The 17,699-nt window shown below is 54.4% G+C and overlaps 1 protein-coding gene across 2 annotated transcripts; it reads left to right on the top strand.

The window, feature by feature from the left end:
* Nucleotides 1-2,259: 2,259 nt before the first annotated feature.
* Nucleotides 2,260-8,552, top strand: CDX2 (caudal type homeobox 2). Of its 2 annotated transcripts, none has more exons than XM_027973894.2 (3): nucleotides 2,260-2,966; nucleotides 6,518-6,663; nucleotides 7,570-8,552. In XM_027973894.2, exons 1-3 carry the CDS (start codon nucleotides 2,426-2,428, stop codon nucleotides 7,801-7,803), a joined length of 921 nt encoding a protein of 306 aa, XP_027829695.1. In that variant the 5' UTR covers nucleotides 2,260-2,425; the 3' UTR covers nucleotides 7,804-8,552. The 2 variants fall into 2 exon arrangements, with proteins under 2 accessions (XP_027829695.1, XP_042110795.1); XM_042254861.2 differs by having other exon boundaries at nucleotides 6,518-6,659; nucleotides 7,570-7,810.
* Nucleotides 8,553-17,699: the final 9,147 nt, after the last annotated feature.

Here is a 17,699-nt window from a genome sequence, read left to right on the forward strand (position 1 = left end):
GGCTGGCTGTCCCCAATAAAGCGATTGTCCCAAAGAATGCCCACATTCCGAAGACTTGGGCGCAAGCCTGGGCCTCGGCTTCCAGAGCTGGAGGCTTGGGAGGGGGCTGTGGGGGCGGGGCGGGGGGGAGGCGGAAAGAAGGATTGTGTCTCCCAGGAAGAGGAGGAAGATGTTTGCTAGATCAAACGTCTGCAATGCTCCCACCACTTAACCTCCCACATCCCGGCCTCATCCAGGTCCACAGACTCCCCCCAACCCCACCCCATGATCCCCCTCCCAACTCAGTGACTTGGATTCTGTAACGGGCTTTGTAATTTGTTTCCTATTTTATTTCTCAAGAGGTCCAATGACACTCAGTTCTCCGGGCCAGGCCCGGGGAGATCCACAAGGATGATCTGCTACAGCCTTCACCAGTTGATTGCCCAGTTTGTTACCACCCGCCCCCTACATTTTAACCTCTTTCCTTAGGAAACACAGAGGACAGGAGGGACCAGCAAGGAGGAGATCCGAAGCCCTGATCCTGCTGGGGGCCTGGCCTCTCGGAACTCTGCGGCTTGCCGGCTGTCCTCTGTAAAGTGGAGATGACAAGACCCGCTCTATTCCCGATCTGGGGAGATGTGAAGATCTAGGAGATAAAGGACACTGGAAGGAGCTCCAGAGATCACACGAGGAAGTGACAAACACCAGAGACCACTCGGCGGCGAGAACCGACAAGGGTGGATCTGCAGGACAGCCATGCGCCCCGCTGGTTCCTGGAGCGCTCAAAGCCACCCAGCCCACTGCCCGGGCCGCTGCGATCCTCAGACCCTGGTCTGGCAGCGCCGTCTGGACTCGGAGCAGACAGAGGTAGACTGGCAGCCGCAGGCCCCACTCCCCGCGGTCGCTGAACCGAGATGGGCACCTGCCCGAGCGAATCTGGTCGCCCTGAGCTCCTGTCCTCCAACTTGTCCTGGCGGGTCCCGAGCCAGGCCACACAATATAGGTCCCCACGGCCCCCACTTCCAGCCCTCGACACAGTGCTTCCAAATCCAAGACCCTTCCCCACTCAGGGGTTTTTAGAAACAATGATCAGTGATGGCTCATGGGGCTCTTCCCAATCCCTGGAGATGAAAAACTATTTTCTCTGGAGAAATGTTTTACTTTGCAAATGAGAATGGTTTTAAGCCATTGGTATGTTGTATGACATATACATACCTAGGTAGACATTAGCAGAAATCCTAGAGTCCCTTCTCCTTGATTTTAAACTATGTATTTAAGTATATAAACATATAAGTGTAACTTGATTAGTTTTCACAGGCAACAAACACACCAGGACCCACCTCAAGAAACAGCAGAACTCTAGCAAACCCTCCTGCTCCCCTCTATTACTGCCCTCCCACCAGCCTGACTACTACCACTCTCTTCTAGGTTTGCACTCAAGATTTCTGAATTTGGAGTGTAAATGCTTTTTCAAAAAAATTAATAGCTTTAAGTCCCAAATGTGAGATGAACTCAGAGATGCAACCTGCAACTAGGGTCTTAATTTATCTCGTGTGGGGGGCCAGCTGTTTCCTAGGGAAGAAAACAAATGATCAGCGGTGACAGTTTGGGGGGCACAGTCGGCCTGGCCAGGGGGGCAGAGGGGAAAGGAACAGGCTTATTTCTCCCGGCTCCACCCGTCACCTCCCAGGCTGGCCAGAAACTCTGTCATCAAAGCAATGGCTTCCCTTTTTGTCTTTGGGATGGAAGGAGCTTCTTCTAGACACCCCCTCCCTTCCCTGCAAATGCAAAAACACGACTCCTCAGTTCCTGAACCCCGATTCCCACCAAGATCGCTCTCCCCACCCCTCCACCCCCTTTTGCAAGTCTCTAGATTCCATTCTTTGAACCCGTGATTGGAGGTTAAAGTGCACCAAGGTTGGAAGGAGGAAGCTCTTAACAATAAAGGTTTGAATATTTAGCTGTGATGGGTCGCAGCCCTCTCGAGAGCTCCCCCCCCTCCCTAATCTTTTAAAATGCAAATCGTGTTTCTAGGGGTTGTGCGCCGGGTGCGCGCTGCGCCTCGACGTCTCCAGCCATTGGTGTCTGTGTCATTACTAATAGAGTCTTGTAAACACTCGTTAATCACGTAAGGCCGCCGGCCTGGGGCTCCGCACGCCAGCCGGTGGCGGGTCTTCCCCGCCTCTGCAGCCTGGTGGAAAGGAGGTGGGAGGAAAGAAGGAAGAGAGAGCGGGAGGGAGGGAGGGAGGGAGGAGGCAGGCCCGAGGCAGGGACCGCCTCAGAGGCAGAAGCGCCGCGAGGAGCCGGCGGAGCTTCGCGGGCCAGGGAGCAGCCACCCGCCGTTCCGGTGCCCCCTCGCCCCCTTCGCCAGCGCGGCGCCCCCCGGCAGCCTCAAGCATCAGTCCCTGGGCAGCATGGTGAGGTTCGCCGTCGGGCCCTCGCCACCATGTACGTGAGCTACCTCCTGGACAAGGACGTGAGCATGTATCCCAGCTCCGTGCGCCACTCCGGCAGCCTTAACCTGGCCCCGCAGAACTTCGTCAGCCCCCCGCAGTACCCGGACTATGGCGGATACCATGTGGCGGCCGCGGCCGCCGCCGCCGCCAACCTGGACAGCGCGCAGTCCCCGGGGCCGTCCTGGCCGGCCGCCTACGGCGCCCCGCTCCGCGAGGACTGGAACGGCTACGCGCCGGGGGGCGCGGCGGCCGCCGCCAACGCCGTAGCGCACGGCCTCAACGGGGGCTCCCCGGCCGCCGCCATGGGCTACAGCGGGCCCGCCGATTACCACCCGCACCATCATCCGCACCACCACGCGCACCACCCGGCCGCCGCGCCCTCCTGCGCCTCCGGCTTGCTGCAGACGCTCAACCCCGGCCCCCCCGGGCCGGTCGCCACCGCCGCCGCCGAGCAGCTGTCGCCGGGCGGACAGCGGCGGAACCTGTGCGAGTGGATGCGGAAGCCCGCGCAGCCTGCGCTGGGCAGCCAAGGTGAGCCGGCGGGCGCCGGGGGAAGGCGCGGTCCGTGCGCGTCCGGGGACTCCGCGCAAGGGGGACGGGGCGGGGCGACGGCGTCTGGGGGCTCTGGACCCTCCCCCCCGGGGGTTGCTGCTCTGGCCTCTGCGTGGGGGCTGGCCGGGTAGGGAGTGGAGGTCCTGGTCTCACGAGTCGCGTTCAGTGTAAGGCAAAGGGGAGGCTCCCTCCTTCCCACCGCCCTTCCTTCGTAAGGTCGGGTCCTCAGACCCTCGGGAGACTCCCGCGAACGTGGCGCAGCGCGGCTGCAGCGCAGTGATCGCGTCCATCCGGCTTGCTGCCGCCCGCCCTCGCTCGGTGCGCGGCTGCCGGGCAGCTCCCCAGGGCCGGCTCTAGGGGGACGCCATCCTTCCCTGTCCCGGCCACTCGGGAAGAGCTTGGGCCGGGGCGGGGGGCGGGAGGGCGGCGCGGTCGCCCGAGGAACCAGGTTTAGCCTTTGGGGCCAAAGGTAAGGATCGGAGCTGCCGCGCTGGGGAAACCGGGCGAAGCTGCCGAAGCTGAAAGAAGGTGTTGGTCCTGGGAACTAAGTGGGGAAGAGGTGCGGCGCGAGGGTGGGGGGAACACCCGGGTCTTCAGACCTTTGATCTGCGCAGGGGCCATTTCAATCAAAAGCCGGAGGGCTGGGACTGGACTCCCCGGGAGTCCCCTCGTGTCTGCAGAGGGAGAAGGGGAGGCAGGGGTAGTGCGCGCTCAGCCGCTGCTCCAGCCAGAGGTCGTTTCTCCGGAACCTTACTTCACAGGGTCTGGTGTGTGTGTGTGTGTGTGTGTGTGTGCGCGTGTGTGTGCGTGTGTGTGCGTGTGTGTGTGCGTGTGTGTGCGTGTGTGTGTGTGTGCGCGCGCGGATATTCGTTTAACGAGCTTGCCCCAGAGGTGTTTCTGCAGAGATCCCGGGTTGGCGGGACTGAGCAGGCTCGTGGGCTCCGGGTCTGCCGCGTCCGGCGTCTGAGTGTGTCCAGTGGGGAAAGAGCTCCAGTAGGTGTGGTGGGAGAGTCCTGCTGGCTCCGCTTTCCCTCCGTGAAGCCTTTCCCAGCCCTCTGCACTTCCGCTTTTTCCTCTTCCCTCCTTTCAGGCCCAGCCCGGCCCGCATGCAGGTTATGGCCACTTTGCAGGGGTTTTGTAGCCGATTACAGTCGCATAAATCAGAGCAGCCGTTGGGGGCTGTCTCCTGGGATCGGTATTTTGCGTCACTGCGCACAAGCCGGGACCCATCACCGGGCGAACTGCGGCGGTCCGGGGAGGAGGCCTCGGGGCCGACCTGAGGGTCGGCTGGGTCCCTTCCCCCGCGAGGAGGCGCGCTCGCCTGGCCAGAGAGCGCGCCCGAGTTAGGCCCTTGGCTATCCTGAGCCTGCCTGGGGCGCCGGCCTGCGGTGCCGGGCCGGGACCCTTGGTGCGTCCCGGGAGAATGCGCGCTGAGCAGGCCCCGGGCGGGGGGAGAGGGAGGCGTGCCACCGGAGCCTGGGCCGCGGGGTCAGCGGAGGAGAGGCCGCTGTGAAGTCCCGCGCCAAGGTGGCAAGGCCGCTGTCGGCGCCGGGCGCCCTTGTGATGTTAATGTGGGGCGGCCCGCCGGCCGGAGCCCGACTCCTCTGCGGAGCCTCATCCGTCAAGGGGCGAGTGGGGAGGGGGGGCCGGGTGGGACCCGACCCAGTCCGCTTTGATATACACCTTCCCATCCCTGCCATTGTCTCTTTTAGGGCCCGGAAAGAGGGTGGTGACTTTCGCAGTCAATAATGAATTCTGACAAGTCCCTCTCATCTCTCCCATACTCCAGCCCCCTCCTTGGTTCCCAGGGGGTGCGGGGCATCTCCAAGGTCCTCGGGGCTCGAGCTGCAGAGCACTCTGGGGCCTGGTCGCGCTGCCCTGTCCTCTCCGGATACTGAAAAGACAGCCCCCAGGCAGAGCCGCTCCCGAGGGCCCCAAGGCGAGTCCCGCTCCTGGAGAGTCCGGCTCGGAGAACTCCCCTGCGCCTGGCTCTCCGGCCCGGGGAGGTGTCCTTTGTGGCTCCCACCTGGCGCCCGTACACCATCTGCGTGGTGATCTAGTCTGATCCTCAGCTTGCCCCTCTGTACGCAGGGGCCACCACCGCGGGCGGGCTGGGGGAGGTAGCGCAGGTTCCCGGGACGTGTCAGCTGCTTTTCCTTTCCCGGCGGGCGCAGGGTCGGGGCCACCGTGCGCATTCAAATACGCCCGCCGCCGTGTTGATGTTAATGCGCCTGGCAGGGAGGGGGGATGAAGGCCGGCCCGCCATTTGCTCAGTAGTGGTAATTCAAACAGAACGCGGTTGTTATTAAGGCATTGAAAGGGCTTTTCTTTGATAAGATCGCCTTGTCCTGCATTGTTTGAGGCTGTGTTCTCCTTTCAGCGGCTCCGGGGAGCTCCCTCTGATCCCGCCTGTATCTTCCCAGGGCGCTTTTGTTGTGGTTTGCAAAGGGTTTTACCTGAACAAAGTCGGCCTGCGGGGCATTAAACACCTCAGAGCAACTCCCCAGACCCTTTAGATCTTCCTGCAGCCCCGGGGCACCGGGCGATTGAACCTGTTCTTTTGGGGGAGAAGACCCCGACCTGGGGCCGAGCGAGAACAGCTCCTGAGTTGGGGGGTTCTGCCGAGGGTCGACCCGGGACAGACTCGGTGGAGACGCGGGGCTCCGGCCTGCTCTGACTGCAGTCGCACTATTTGTCAAGGCCCTTCAGTAAAACAATCAATGCAAGGTTTAATATGTTGACTCAATCCAATGAGCAGTAGATCACTGGTCAGGATAGCTCTGGCAGGGTTTGCAGCAGAAATAAATGGAGGATTAAAAAGAAAAGTGTGCCAACCCAGTTTCGCCCAGGTATAGAGCGTCCCCAGCGAGAGGAATTAGTGGCCTGCCAGACCCCTGCTCAGAATTCCGCGGGATACTCTGGTGAGCCGGGGTGGGGGTTGGGGGGGGGACGTGAGCGGTTTCTAGTGACCTGAGGGGACAGCTGTCAGCTGCTGCACCCCCTTTCCACTTCTAATAAAACAAACAGAAAAGGAATCCGCCCCCCACCCACATACCCACAATCCCAGCTGTTTTTTACTGTGAGTTTTTTTTTTTTTTTTTTTTTTTTTACCTCTGATGGGCCTGAAAATCTGAATATTCCCAGGACTGTTTTCCTTTTGGGCCTCATCAGCTCAGGTGCTGTATCTGCTTTACAAAACCCCTGATGGGGTTCTGCTATCACCTGTATGAATTTTTCAGTTCAGTCGCTCAGTCCTGTCAGACTCTTTGCAACCTGTATGAATTTTAAGTTTCTCTTTAATTTTCAAAAACCACTTACTTCCAAGACTAGGTTAGCTGTCCTGCATAGTGCTCCCCCCCACACACCCCCTCTGGAGGGGGTCATGTCAGACTCAGCAGGAACCAGCCAAACCTCGGCCCCCCAGGGCGATGGAGGAAGAGAAATGGTTCCTGGGTTAGGGAGATTTGTCATTACCCATGACTGATGGGCTGCCCTGCAGTTCTCGGGGCTAACTTCGCCTTCCTTTACAGTGAAAACCAGGACGAAAGACAAATACCGGGTCGTGTACACCGACCACCAGCGTCTGGAGCTGGAGAAGGAGTTTCACTACAGTCGCTACATCACCATCCGGAGGAAAGCTGAACTGGCCGCCACACTGGGGCTCTCAGAGAGGCAGGTGGGAACCCTCCAGGGCCCCGTCACTGCCTGGGAGGGTCCAGTGGGAAGGGTTAGAAGCCAGGCCCCAGGATCCACCTAGTTCTGTGGGCAGATTAAGCAAGAGGATCGAGAGACTTTTCCTTCTAGATGTTTTAAAAAGACTTCTTCCCCGTCTACTTGTCTTTTTAAAAAATATATGTATATATATATATTTTTTCTATTTCGGGGGACCTGGGAGGTAAAACACACACACACACACACACACACACACACACACACACACACACACTGAGTGTAGTTTAATGCAGAATCCGATTTGGGTCAATAAAGACTTACTCTCTTTGTACTCAGCTCTTTATTGGGGGAAAAATTAATGTAGGATACCAGCCTCTGTGCGGAAAAACTATGGAGGGGTGAGGCTTAGCTCCTGAATGCTCTAGATTGTCAAATTCACAGCCAGGAAACCCCTCATTAAAACTCATTCTCAGCCCCAAGGCAAGGACTATTACATTTCCGTTTAGCTTTGAGAGGCCAAAAGCTGTCATTTTGAAGTACATCTAGCCCTAGCCTCCTTGCTTGGTATAGAAAGGGCCTGGCAGTTTCTGTCTTCCTTGGTTCTGAGACTCTGAACTTTTCCAGTAAAGTTGTAGATAAAGGTTGCTCTGGAAAGCAACCTGAGGAACAAAGAGGGAGAGAGAGGCCCTTCCCACTTGAGACTGCATTGAGCTTGGGAGAAGCTCCAGCACTGGGCTGTTATACGGGCTGTCCCGTGAAAAGCTGGGTGAAGGGCTGTTGTCCTTTGGGTGCAGAGGGGACCTCTTTGGCTGGAGAAGAAGGCATTGGATCTAGTGTCAAATACCGTCCCTTTATGCTTTCGCTGTCTTCTTCACCGCCTTCTGTTTTTCTCCACCTCTTTCATTTCCAGGTTAAAATTTGGTTTCAGAATCGCAGAGCAAAGGAAAGGAAAATCAACAAGAAGAAGCTGCAGCAGCAGCAGCAACAGCCACCCCCGCCTTCCGGGCCGCAGCCTCCGCAGCCGCAGCCAGGTCCGCTGAGAAGCGCCCCGGAGCCCCTGAGCCCCGTGTCTTCCCTGCAAGGCTCGGTGCCTGGGGTCCTGGGGCCAGCTGGGGGGGTGTTAAACCCTACTGTCACCCAGTGACCCGCAGCGGCCTGCAGGAGCAGTTCCAGGCTGAGCCACAAGGAGCATGGACTCTGCTAGAACCCTCAGGAAAGACCCCCTCCCCTCTCACCCACAGATGTTTACCAGCTGACCTGGCCCTCAGAGCAGAAACCAACGGGGGCCTGGGGAAAGGACGACTGTGGTTGGGGGCCTCAAGGATGACATTCTCCTAGATTTTGACTTTTTCCGTTCTGACTCTTTCTGCCAAGCGAGGAGACGGGAAAAGACACCCAGGCCTCCTTTAGTACCGGCGGACACACTGCCTGGACTGGCGGAACAGACCAGCCTTTTAGCCCCCTGCTCCTCAGCTCTTGGCCTCCCAGATCTGCAGGATACGTCTCTGGTTGGAGCTGAGGCGGGAAAGGGGCTCAGGGGACTGCCAGGGATGGAACCAAGATGGTTAGGTCTACTGACTGCCCTCCAAGGTCCCCCTGGTCCTTCTCACCTCTAGGGCAGGCAAGATTTAAGGCAGCTGAGATGGAGACCTGTGCCCACTGAAGCGTGCAGAACCCCCAGGTCTTTGTCTTTCTTCTCTTCCCTTCCCAGTGCAGGAAAGGCTTGGCTGGTGTATGTGCGTGGTCTATGGTGGTGTGAGAGGGTGGTTGCTGGACTCCAGGCCTGACAAGGAGGGGGGTGGCCCTGGACAGGGCCTTGTTTAGAATGCCTGTCACCAGAGCCTCTCTGGGCTGAATGTATGTCAGTGCTATAAATGCCAGAGCCAACCTGGACTTCCTGTGATTTTCACAATCTTGGGGCTGATGAAAAAGGGGGAGTTTCTGTTGTTGTTGCTGCTGTTTGGGTTGTTGGTCTGTGTAACATCCAAGCCAGCATTTTAAAAGCCTTCTGGATCCATGGGGAGAGAAGTGATATGGTGAAGGGAAATGGGGGTGGGGGTGGGGGTGGGGTGGGGGGTGGTATTTGAACACAGTTGAATTTTTTTTTTCTAAAAAGAAAAGAGATAAAGGAGCTTTCCAGATTTCAGATTCTGTATTTATCGCCTATCAGGTTTTGTCTGAAATTATGATTATTTTTTAAAGAAATGAAATATCCTCTCTCCTTGCAAGTTAGAATTGGGAAAATCAGGGCGGGGGTGGGGGCTGGAGAAGGTTATCTGGACAGCCTCACTTTACCCCGGAGCGCCAGAAGCCCGGGGGAGCGGGTTTCTGAGACCCGCCCTGCCCCCAAGCCGCAGCCCAGCCCTCCCTTGTGGAATGCGTGGTTCTCCTGGGGGTGCCTGTGGGCAGGACGCACAGCTGAACACCCAGCTGCTTCGCAGCTAGGGGAACGGTGGGCAGTGGGCGCGAGAGAGCCCCTCACTGCGTCCCGTCAAGTCCACACGGAGGCCATCACCCTCAGTCCCATTCATCGGTGAGTCTCTTCTCCCCAGGATGCCCAGCATTCAAGTGAAAATACTCAATTCTATTTCTAAGGCAAAGTTTCCGCGAACGTGCGTACTAAGTTGCCCCCATGGACTGTAGCCAGCCAGGCTCCTCTGCCCGTGGGGATTCTCCAGGCAAGAAGACTGGAGTGGGGTGCCATGCTCTCTTCCAGGGGAATCTTCCTGGCCCAGGGATCGAACCCGGGTCTCCTGAGTCGGCAGGCAGGTTCTTTACCACTAGCGCCACCTGGGAAGCCCAGGTTCTCACGACCGTGTTCTGTAAATGGCCTGTCTTGTCCCGGGCTGTTTCCTTTTACCCACCCTCCCTCCCCGGTCTCTCCCCTCTCCCGGATAAGAACTGGGAACCCAGCAAAGGGTTCGGCTGGGCACAGGGCTGCTGCCCTTGAGGTTTCTGGCCCTGGAAGCCGCGGAGCCGGGCGCGCTCAGCGGCAGCGGGGCCCGGGAAAGGGGGCTGTGCCCCCTACGCGGCCGCTCCGGCCCGGATCGGCGCCTCCACCGAGGGAGGAGGTGCCCCGAGGGCTGGGCTGGACGGGCCGAGTTGCGAGGCAGGAATGCCCCCTGCAGCATCGCCCCGATTCCGCGGCGCTTCCGGGAGGCGCCTTCCCCTCGGCGCCTGAGACCTGGAGGCTGGGGGCAGGAGGCCGCGTGCCGGGCCCGGGGCGGGGGCGGCAAGGCAGCCGGTGGTCCCCGGGGGCCCGGCGCGGTTGCTATGCGTTGCCGTGAAACGCCTGTCAATAAAGCCTGTTTGGACAGTGGAGCGCGAGCACAAGGGTTGTTTGCTTAGTGGTTAGAGGTCCAAAAGTCGGCACGGTCCCGCCGCGAGCGATCACACGGGCCTCCTTTTCCCGGGGAGCGGGCCCCTAGCGCCGACACCCGCGCGCTCGGAGGGCCCGCCGGGACCCCCCACTCAGGGCGGCGGGTTGCCCGCCAGTCCTCCCCGCCCCCGCCGCCTGCGAGGCCGGGAATGAGGGCCGCGCCCCCCTACGCCGAGACACCGCCCCGAGAGCCAGCCCCCAGGGAACCCACGCGGGGACGCGGCGCGAGGGGGCAATGCGGCCGGGAGAGGCCTGGGGAGGCCGGCGTCCGGACGTCAGGGTTCATTTGTGAGCAGAGGGCCGCGCGGGTCCGAGTGCCGCGGGCGCTCTGCAGAGGATCGCAGGGGCGAGCCGCTGGGTCCCCGCGGCGCCCTGTCCCCGCTCCGGCCGCCAGGGAGCGCGCGCGCCCTGGGAAGAGCCGAGGCCCGGCCCATGCTGCTGGCCACCTCTGCAGGAAGGGGACGCAGTTGAGACCCAAGGGTGCAAGCCCCCAGACCTCTCCCACTCCGCTGCTCCCAGACCCGCGTGGAGAGCCTTCCCGCCGCGGCGACGGGCCCGGGGAAGCTAAGTGCACACTGGGTCAGGTGCAGAAAATTTTTTGGATCTGGTGCATGTTTAAGAAAAGCAAATTTAGGGGAGGGGAGCTGTCCACTCTTCTGGAAGGGTCTTTTTGGGGAACTTCCTTGGTGATCCAGTGGTTAAAACTCCACGCGTCCACTGTTAAGAGCGTGAGTTCGGTCCCTGATTGGGGAACTAAGATCCCAGGGTGCCCTACTCCCCCAAAACGTCTGCACAAGACGTTTCTTTAAAAAAAAATTTACAGAAATATAAGTATGATATTAATTTATGGGAAGAACGAGAACGTAGGATAAACAAAGGGGGAAATGCAGCAGTATTGTGGAACTCATATAAAAAAGAAGGTATATATGTAGAGAAAGCAGGCCAAGTCTGTCTTTTTCCTGTAAACAATTCATAATTTTATCATATTCATCTTATAAAGTTAACAAGATGGACTGCTAGTTGAAAGCCATGAAAGTTTCAGTGAGTTTCCTTGCTCTGATACTATCAGCCAGGAGGCTGACAATGATCAAGAATACTAATCTTAAACAGAAATCTAAACACACAAACAGCAATATTCTGGCTGTTGTTATTCACAACCACCCGGGAAAAATAAGAGGAGGAAAGGAGCAGAAATAAATCTCAGCTACAGAATCTTAGAAGAGATTATGGGTTTTTAAGAGCACTATTCACACCTTGTTTTAGAATCAGTTTAAGAACCCTCGGAAAATCACAACCTCCCAGCCACCACTTCCTCTATCTGTAAATGGAGATCAAATGCAATGTAAGCAGATGCAAGTTATGGGGTACACTTATGATTACACCCCGATAATGACATGAACTCCTCCTCTTTTTTTTTTAGTCATGAATCATCTTCTCTGAAGTGCTCTAGGGTCCTTACAGTGGATGTTTGAACAAGGATCATTTTTCAAATTATTAGAGAATAATTACCTTCCAGAAGTTTCCCTCCTGTATTTAGCTCTGCTTACTTTGTCAAAATAGCCCCAAGTCTGTTGTCTCTTGATTTCCATTGCCTATGTGTCTGCACAAAATCTCAAGTGGCAAAGCATGAAAATTCCAGATGAGAAGATGAGTTATGGCTCTGCCCAGCTTACCTGTCCTTTCGTCTACCAGGAAAGATGGACCCAGGCACTTCCAGTTATATTTAGGAGACTCAGATTAGTTGAGGATATCAATCAGACTCCTTTAACCCAGAAGAGGCACAGAAGCAGATACTCTTCCTCAATTCAGTTGAGTTCAGTCGCTCAGTTGTGTCTGACTCTTTGCAATACCATGGACTGCAGCATGCCAGGCCTTCCTGTCCATCCTCAACTCCCAGAGTTTACTCAAACTCATGTCCATTGAGTTAGTGATGCCATCCAACCATCTCATCCTCTGTTGTCCCCTTCTCCCCACTTCAGTCTTTCCCAGTATCAGGGTCTTTTCCAGTGAATCAGTTCTTCGCATCAGGTGGCCAAAGTATTGGAGTTTCAGCTTCAACATCAGTCCTTCCAATGAATATTCAGGACTGATTTCCTTTAGGATGGACTGGTTGGATCTCCTTGCAGTCCAAGGGACTCTCAAGAGTCTTTTCCAACACCACAGTTCAAAAGCATCAATTCTTCCACAGCTTTCTTTATAGTCCAACTCTACTTAAGCAGTATTAAAAGTTTTGTTATTTTAATACCTTAATATAAATTCTGTACTCTGCCAGGAGCTGGGCTGCCAAACCTCTGCCCCACCAGCTGCTGTGGGTTCAATTCTTCAAGCCTTCCCTTAAAGTCATTTAATATGAGCATTTTCTTCTAACATCCATAATTTTCCCCTACACAAAAACTATAGCAGCAGATTTTGCATTAAATTAGTATTGGTTTGGAGGATAAGGAAAACATTCATACCTAAATAATGTAGGTTACCTTATATGTATTTTAAATTAGCATTTAAATTATTTTCTTAAATTCTATTTAGACTATACAATCTTCCAACCCCCATAATTCTCACATTTAAAGTTTTTTGTTTTTCTTCCCAGGGAGGGGGTGGATTTTTCCTTTTCCACCTCCTCTTCAAGAGTTGACTATGATTTTAGGAAATCAAGCAGGTTTTATTGCTAACTGGGACAAACCGAGTGGTGGGCCAAAACAATCACTAAATATTTTCTTTACTTATGCACCAGAGGAAATACACACTTCTTCTATCATTCACTTCTTGAGGGTTATGAAATTAGATCTAGGAAAATACCCTCAAGTTCTAAATAAAGAAAGTAGAACCTGTCAATTCTAGAGATTATAGCCACATTTACTTTGCCATTCTTCTTGGAGGTATCAGTTTAAAGAAGGTGGGAATAAGTACACAGGTGACATTTCACGTTTGTGTCTCTACTACTCAGACATTTAACAACAGTTTTTTTCAAATTGAAGTTTGTCACTAACCTTGGTTGATACGGATAATATCAATTAAGTCCCCAGAGCTCCAAAGATAATGACTGGTGTGGGCTTCTCTGGTGGCTCAGACAGTAAAGAATCTGCCCGCAATGCGGGAGACCTGGGTTTGATCCCTGGGTTGGGAATGGCAACCCACTCCAGTATCCTTGCCTGGAGAATCCCATGTACAAAAGAGCCTGCCAGGCTACAGTACATGGGGTTGAAAAGAATCAAGACACCACTGAGTGACTAATACTTTCACTTGTTCTTCTTTATTTAGGATCCTGGTGATTCTGTGCTTGAAATCTAATCCATAAACCAGAACACCACCAGTTTGATCCATGAAGAGTTCCCTAAGATTCAGTGATAATCAAACAGTCCCCCCTACACACAACTCACACGTACTTAAAATAATATTCAGGTCATGTACTGGGTTTATGGGTCAAGTAATTTTATTGGTAAGAAGGAACCTAGGCATTTCATGCCTGCCCCCCTTTCATGATCAATACCAGAACATTTTTTCCCCCATTGCATGCCTTTTAATATCCGTGTTTTAATTTCTAGGAAAGAAATTCTTTTCTAATTGTTCATGTGTTATCTCAGAATTTTCAGGACAGTCTGCTCTCATAACACTTTGTATCTGCAGTATGGCAATAATAGGTTTTATACAAGGGGTAGTTGATAAATTCCTCTCCAATCTCAGGAAAGCAAACAATGAAAAACCAAGTAGGAGCTAAAGTCATTGTAGTATACTGCAAACAATGGCTTGTTGGTTGGCACCTGAATAATTTTAATTTACTGACAATTAGTAGAATCAATAACAAAGATTGAGTATTAATGCCTAAACCACAGATTAGGAGCTGTAAAAGTTGACGAGGGCAGGCTCTGTCTTTTACTCATGAAAGACAGTATATGTTCTTTCTCTTTGTGTATCTAGTGTATTAAAAACAACAACCAGGACAAAATTCAATGGCTCTAGATTCTATTTTTAGCCCTCCCTCTATTTTCTAGGCAAAACTCTGGTAGGGTGTATGTGCCCTGCCAGAGGCAAACAGAAAAAAAGACACAGTTAAGTGAGAACAAAAGAGACCATTGTCCAATACATAGCGATATAAAAGCATACATACAGGACAGAAGGAAAAAAAGACTGCTATCTGGAATCCACATGTATTAAAAAATAAAAAGAATAACGTTCCTGCTCAAACCAACTTACTGAAAAGAATGCAAATTTCAGGAATCCAAATTCCTCTAGTTATTTTCATGTGTTCCCGTTATTACAGTTTTCATCATAGCTATGAATTTCATATAACCGCCTTTATACTTTTAGGTACCTGTGAGTGATATATTGTTAAACACAATAGATGTTGATTCTATGTTGGTCCTGATATTCAGCCAACAACCAGCATTTATTCCTCATTTCTAGGGTGAGAGTCTTGAAACGCACCCACGTGGTTATGATAGCTGCGCCCGGGGTGGACACATGGCCAGAACAGGGAACCAGAAGGCAACAGGACCAGACAATCGGGCCGTCTGAAGCCGTTTAGGGAATAAATTTTTAGAGGGACATGTATCAGCGTATCAAGCGGGGAGCTACTTTTACAAATGTCAAGCCACACGGAACAGGCAGCAGGTTCCTCCCTTAGTGGGAACTTTTAGCTTGTCCCCACCTCGCGCTTTTATCTCAGAGAACGGACTGCCTGGATTCGAGTCTTTGCAAAATGTTTTAGACAGAAAAAAAAAAAAAAAAAAAGCAAACCTTGCTCATGCCCATATAGACAAGTCGTCTGAAACAGGCTTGGGGGTAGGGGCATTCGGCCAGGTATGGAGGCGTCAGTGTGCGGCCCCAGCCATCAGGGAAGATGCGCTCAGGTGGCCGGGGCCTCTCCGCTCCCGCTGCGGCCCGGGCTCATGGATCAAAGTGGCGGACCCCTGCCCCAGGCAGCCGGACCCCCAGCGGGCGTCGGGCGCAGGTGTCGCGTCTCCCCGCCCCGGACGCCGCGCCGGCTCCTCGCCCGGCGGGGAAAGGCAGTCTGCTGGCGTCCGGGCGCCTCCGGAGGTGGAGGCGCAGCGAGGACCCTGCGGGGAGATTCCAGGCACGTTCCTTTTCTTCTTCGGAGCAGCTCCATCTCCACCGCCGCCTGGTCATCACGGTGAAACGGATTTTTGATTTTTCACTGCGCGCCCGCTAGGAGTGGGGCGGTGCCGAGCCCCGGGCCCCGGCGAAGGGCGCGCGCGGCGGCCTCCCGGTGCTTCCAGAGCGCCCCGCGCGGGAGGGACTTGACCTGAAAGGTGAGGTGGGAGGCGGGCGCGCCCAGCCCCGCACCGGGCCGGGCAGGCGCCAGGGGCCCGGCAGGCGGCGCTGCTGCCCCGGCGGAGCGGCCGGGTCCCGGGGCGCCGGCGGTGCCCAGGGCCCGATCGGGCGGGGCGGGAAGCGGGGTCACGGCCGGGGCGGCCCTCGGTGCCTCTCCCGCCTCCCGGTAGAGGGGCGCGGGCCCGGGATCCACGGCCGGCGGGATCGCGCGGCACCGCGGGTGGGGACGAGCCCACCCTTCCTGCCTCTTCAGGCCGCGTGGGCACCTTGCCCCGGGGGCCCCTTCCCTGCCGGGCGAAGAGGCCACGTCCCCAGGAGCCGCGGGCCCGGTGGGTGGCCCCCGTCCTCGAGCCTCTTCTCGCAGACGGACGTGTCCCTGGTCTGCCCTGCACGGGACTCCAGAGAGCGTCCAACTTAACGACTAGTGAGGGCCGATCCCCGACCCGGGCCCGCTTTGGGGGGGTTGGGGGAGGGCGGGATCACTCTGGATCTAAATAATTTACTCGCGGCTAAATAATTTACCCAGGGTTTTCTCCTCCTGCCAACTCCCTCCCCTACACCCCTGCTCCCGACTTCCTGCTTTGTGCAGCCCCGGGGAGAGAAGGGCCAAGTCTACATAAAAGTTAATATTAATAGCGGTGGAGGCGACGGCAGGTGCTTCTCCAGACCTCCTCGTCCCCTCTCGCTCCCTCCTCCTCCAAGCCCCTTTTAAAAAATTGGAGATGGTCCTTGTGCCTGAGGGACCCTTTCTGAAATAAGGACTCTGGGGTGAGCAGCCTGTAGCCACGCTCTTTGTAAATCGTATCCTCCTTGCAGTCTCCCTGGGCGCGGAAAGTGGCAAAGGTCGGGCGTGCACCCGGCGGCAGCAGCGCCCGCGCGCCCGGTTCGGCTGCAGGGCACCGGGTCAGATAAGCGCGCAAGCGAGTCAGCAGGTTTGACGGGAAAGATACCCAGCAGGAAGGGGACGGGCTGAGCAAACTCGCGGGAGGGGTGTATTGGGGGGAGGGACAAAAATGTTACAGGCGCAACAAGCCCGAACTATGGAGAGAATTCCTAGTAAAGCCACGGCTGTCCTTCTCATCGCAAAGCCTGGCTAGGTTTAAGTTTTTACTAACGCCAGTTGAGGCTTTCCACAAACAGTTCCTTCCAACAAATTTAAACAAGGCAGAGACATGGGAAAAGTTAAAACTCCCGCCCCTCTTCTTTCATTGGGCTTTCCTTGTGGCTCAACTGGTAAAGAATCCGCCTGCAATGCGAGAGACCTGGGTTCGATTCCTGGGTTGGTTAGATCCCCTGGAGAAGGAAAAGACTACCTACTCCAGTGTTCTGGCCTGGAGAATTCCATGGACTGTATAGTCCACAGGGTCGCAAAGAGTCAGACACGACTGAGCGACTTTCACTTCTTTCCATCCCATCCCTCTGGGGTACCAATGTTAACATCCTGGGCTACATCAACCCAAGAATTTTTTGTGCTTAGGCTAACATGTATCACATCTTACAAACTTATCTCTTTTCTTGTTCTTCCTTTGTCTCTCCTTAAAAAAAAGTTGAAGTCATATTTTTCTTTGTGACTTGCTTTTATCAGTCAATAATACATCTTGGGGGCTTCCCTGGTGGCTCAGATGGTAAAGAATCTCCCTGCCAATGCAGGAGAGGATACCTGGGTTGGGAAGATCCCCTGGAAGAGGAAATGGCAACCCACTCTAGTATTCTTGCCCAGGAAATCCCACGGACAGAGGAGCCTGGCAGGCTGTAATCCCTGGGGTTGCACAGAGTCAGACTGGACTGAACACACACACACATTGTTGATTTACAATATTGTGTTAATTTTTGCCTCCCCTTCAAAACAGCAGGAACTGACTAAACAACAACAAAGATATCAAGGGCATTTCTCCAGGTCATTATATGTAAATCAAATTGACGCTTTTAAATGGCTGCTGCATTGTAAATTTAGATGCCAGAACTTTACTCATTCCTTATTCACCAATTTCTTTGAATGTTTATTTTGTTCTAGGTGCTGGGAAACAGCGTTAAGAGCACAGATAAATATCTTAGGTCTTGGGAAGCTTATATTCTAGAGGGTAGAGATTGATAACATTTTTTTTTCAACTACTTCCCTTCTACTGACAGATATTTATGTTGCTGTCAGCATTTTCTCATAAATGGTACAAGGGTAAGCATCTTTTTACATATATTCTTTTGTATATTTATATTTTTAAAGGCTAGATTACTCAAATTGGAAATCCTAGGTCAGAGAAAATTATCATTTTAAACTTTTTTTTTCATTTTTTAGCTTTAATAAATATAGACATTGCTTCCCAAAAGCGTTTAACAAGTCACAGTACCTCCCAGCTGCCTATAAGTGAATTTGC

The sequence above is a fragment of the Ovis aries genome, chromosome 10 (genome assembly GCF_016772045.2).
Source record: "Ovis aries strain OAR_USU_Benz2616 breed Rambouillet chromosome 10, ARS-UI_Ramb_v3.0, whole genome shotgun sequence".
NCBI lineage: Eukaryota > Metazoa > Chordata > Mammalia > Artiodactyla > Bovidae > Ovis > Ovis aries.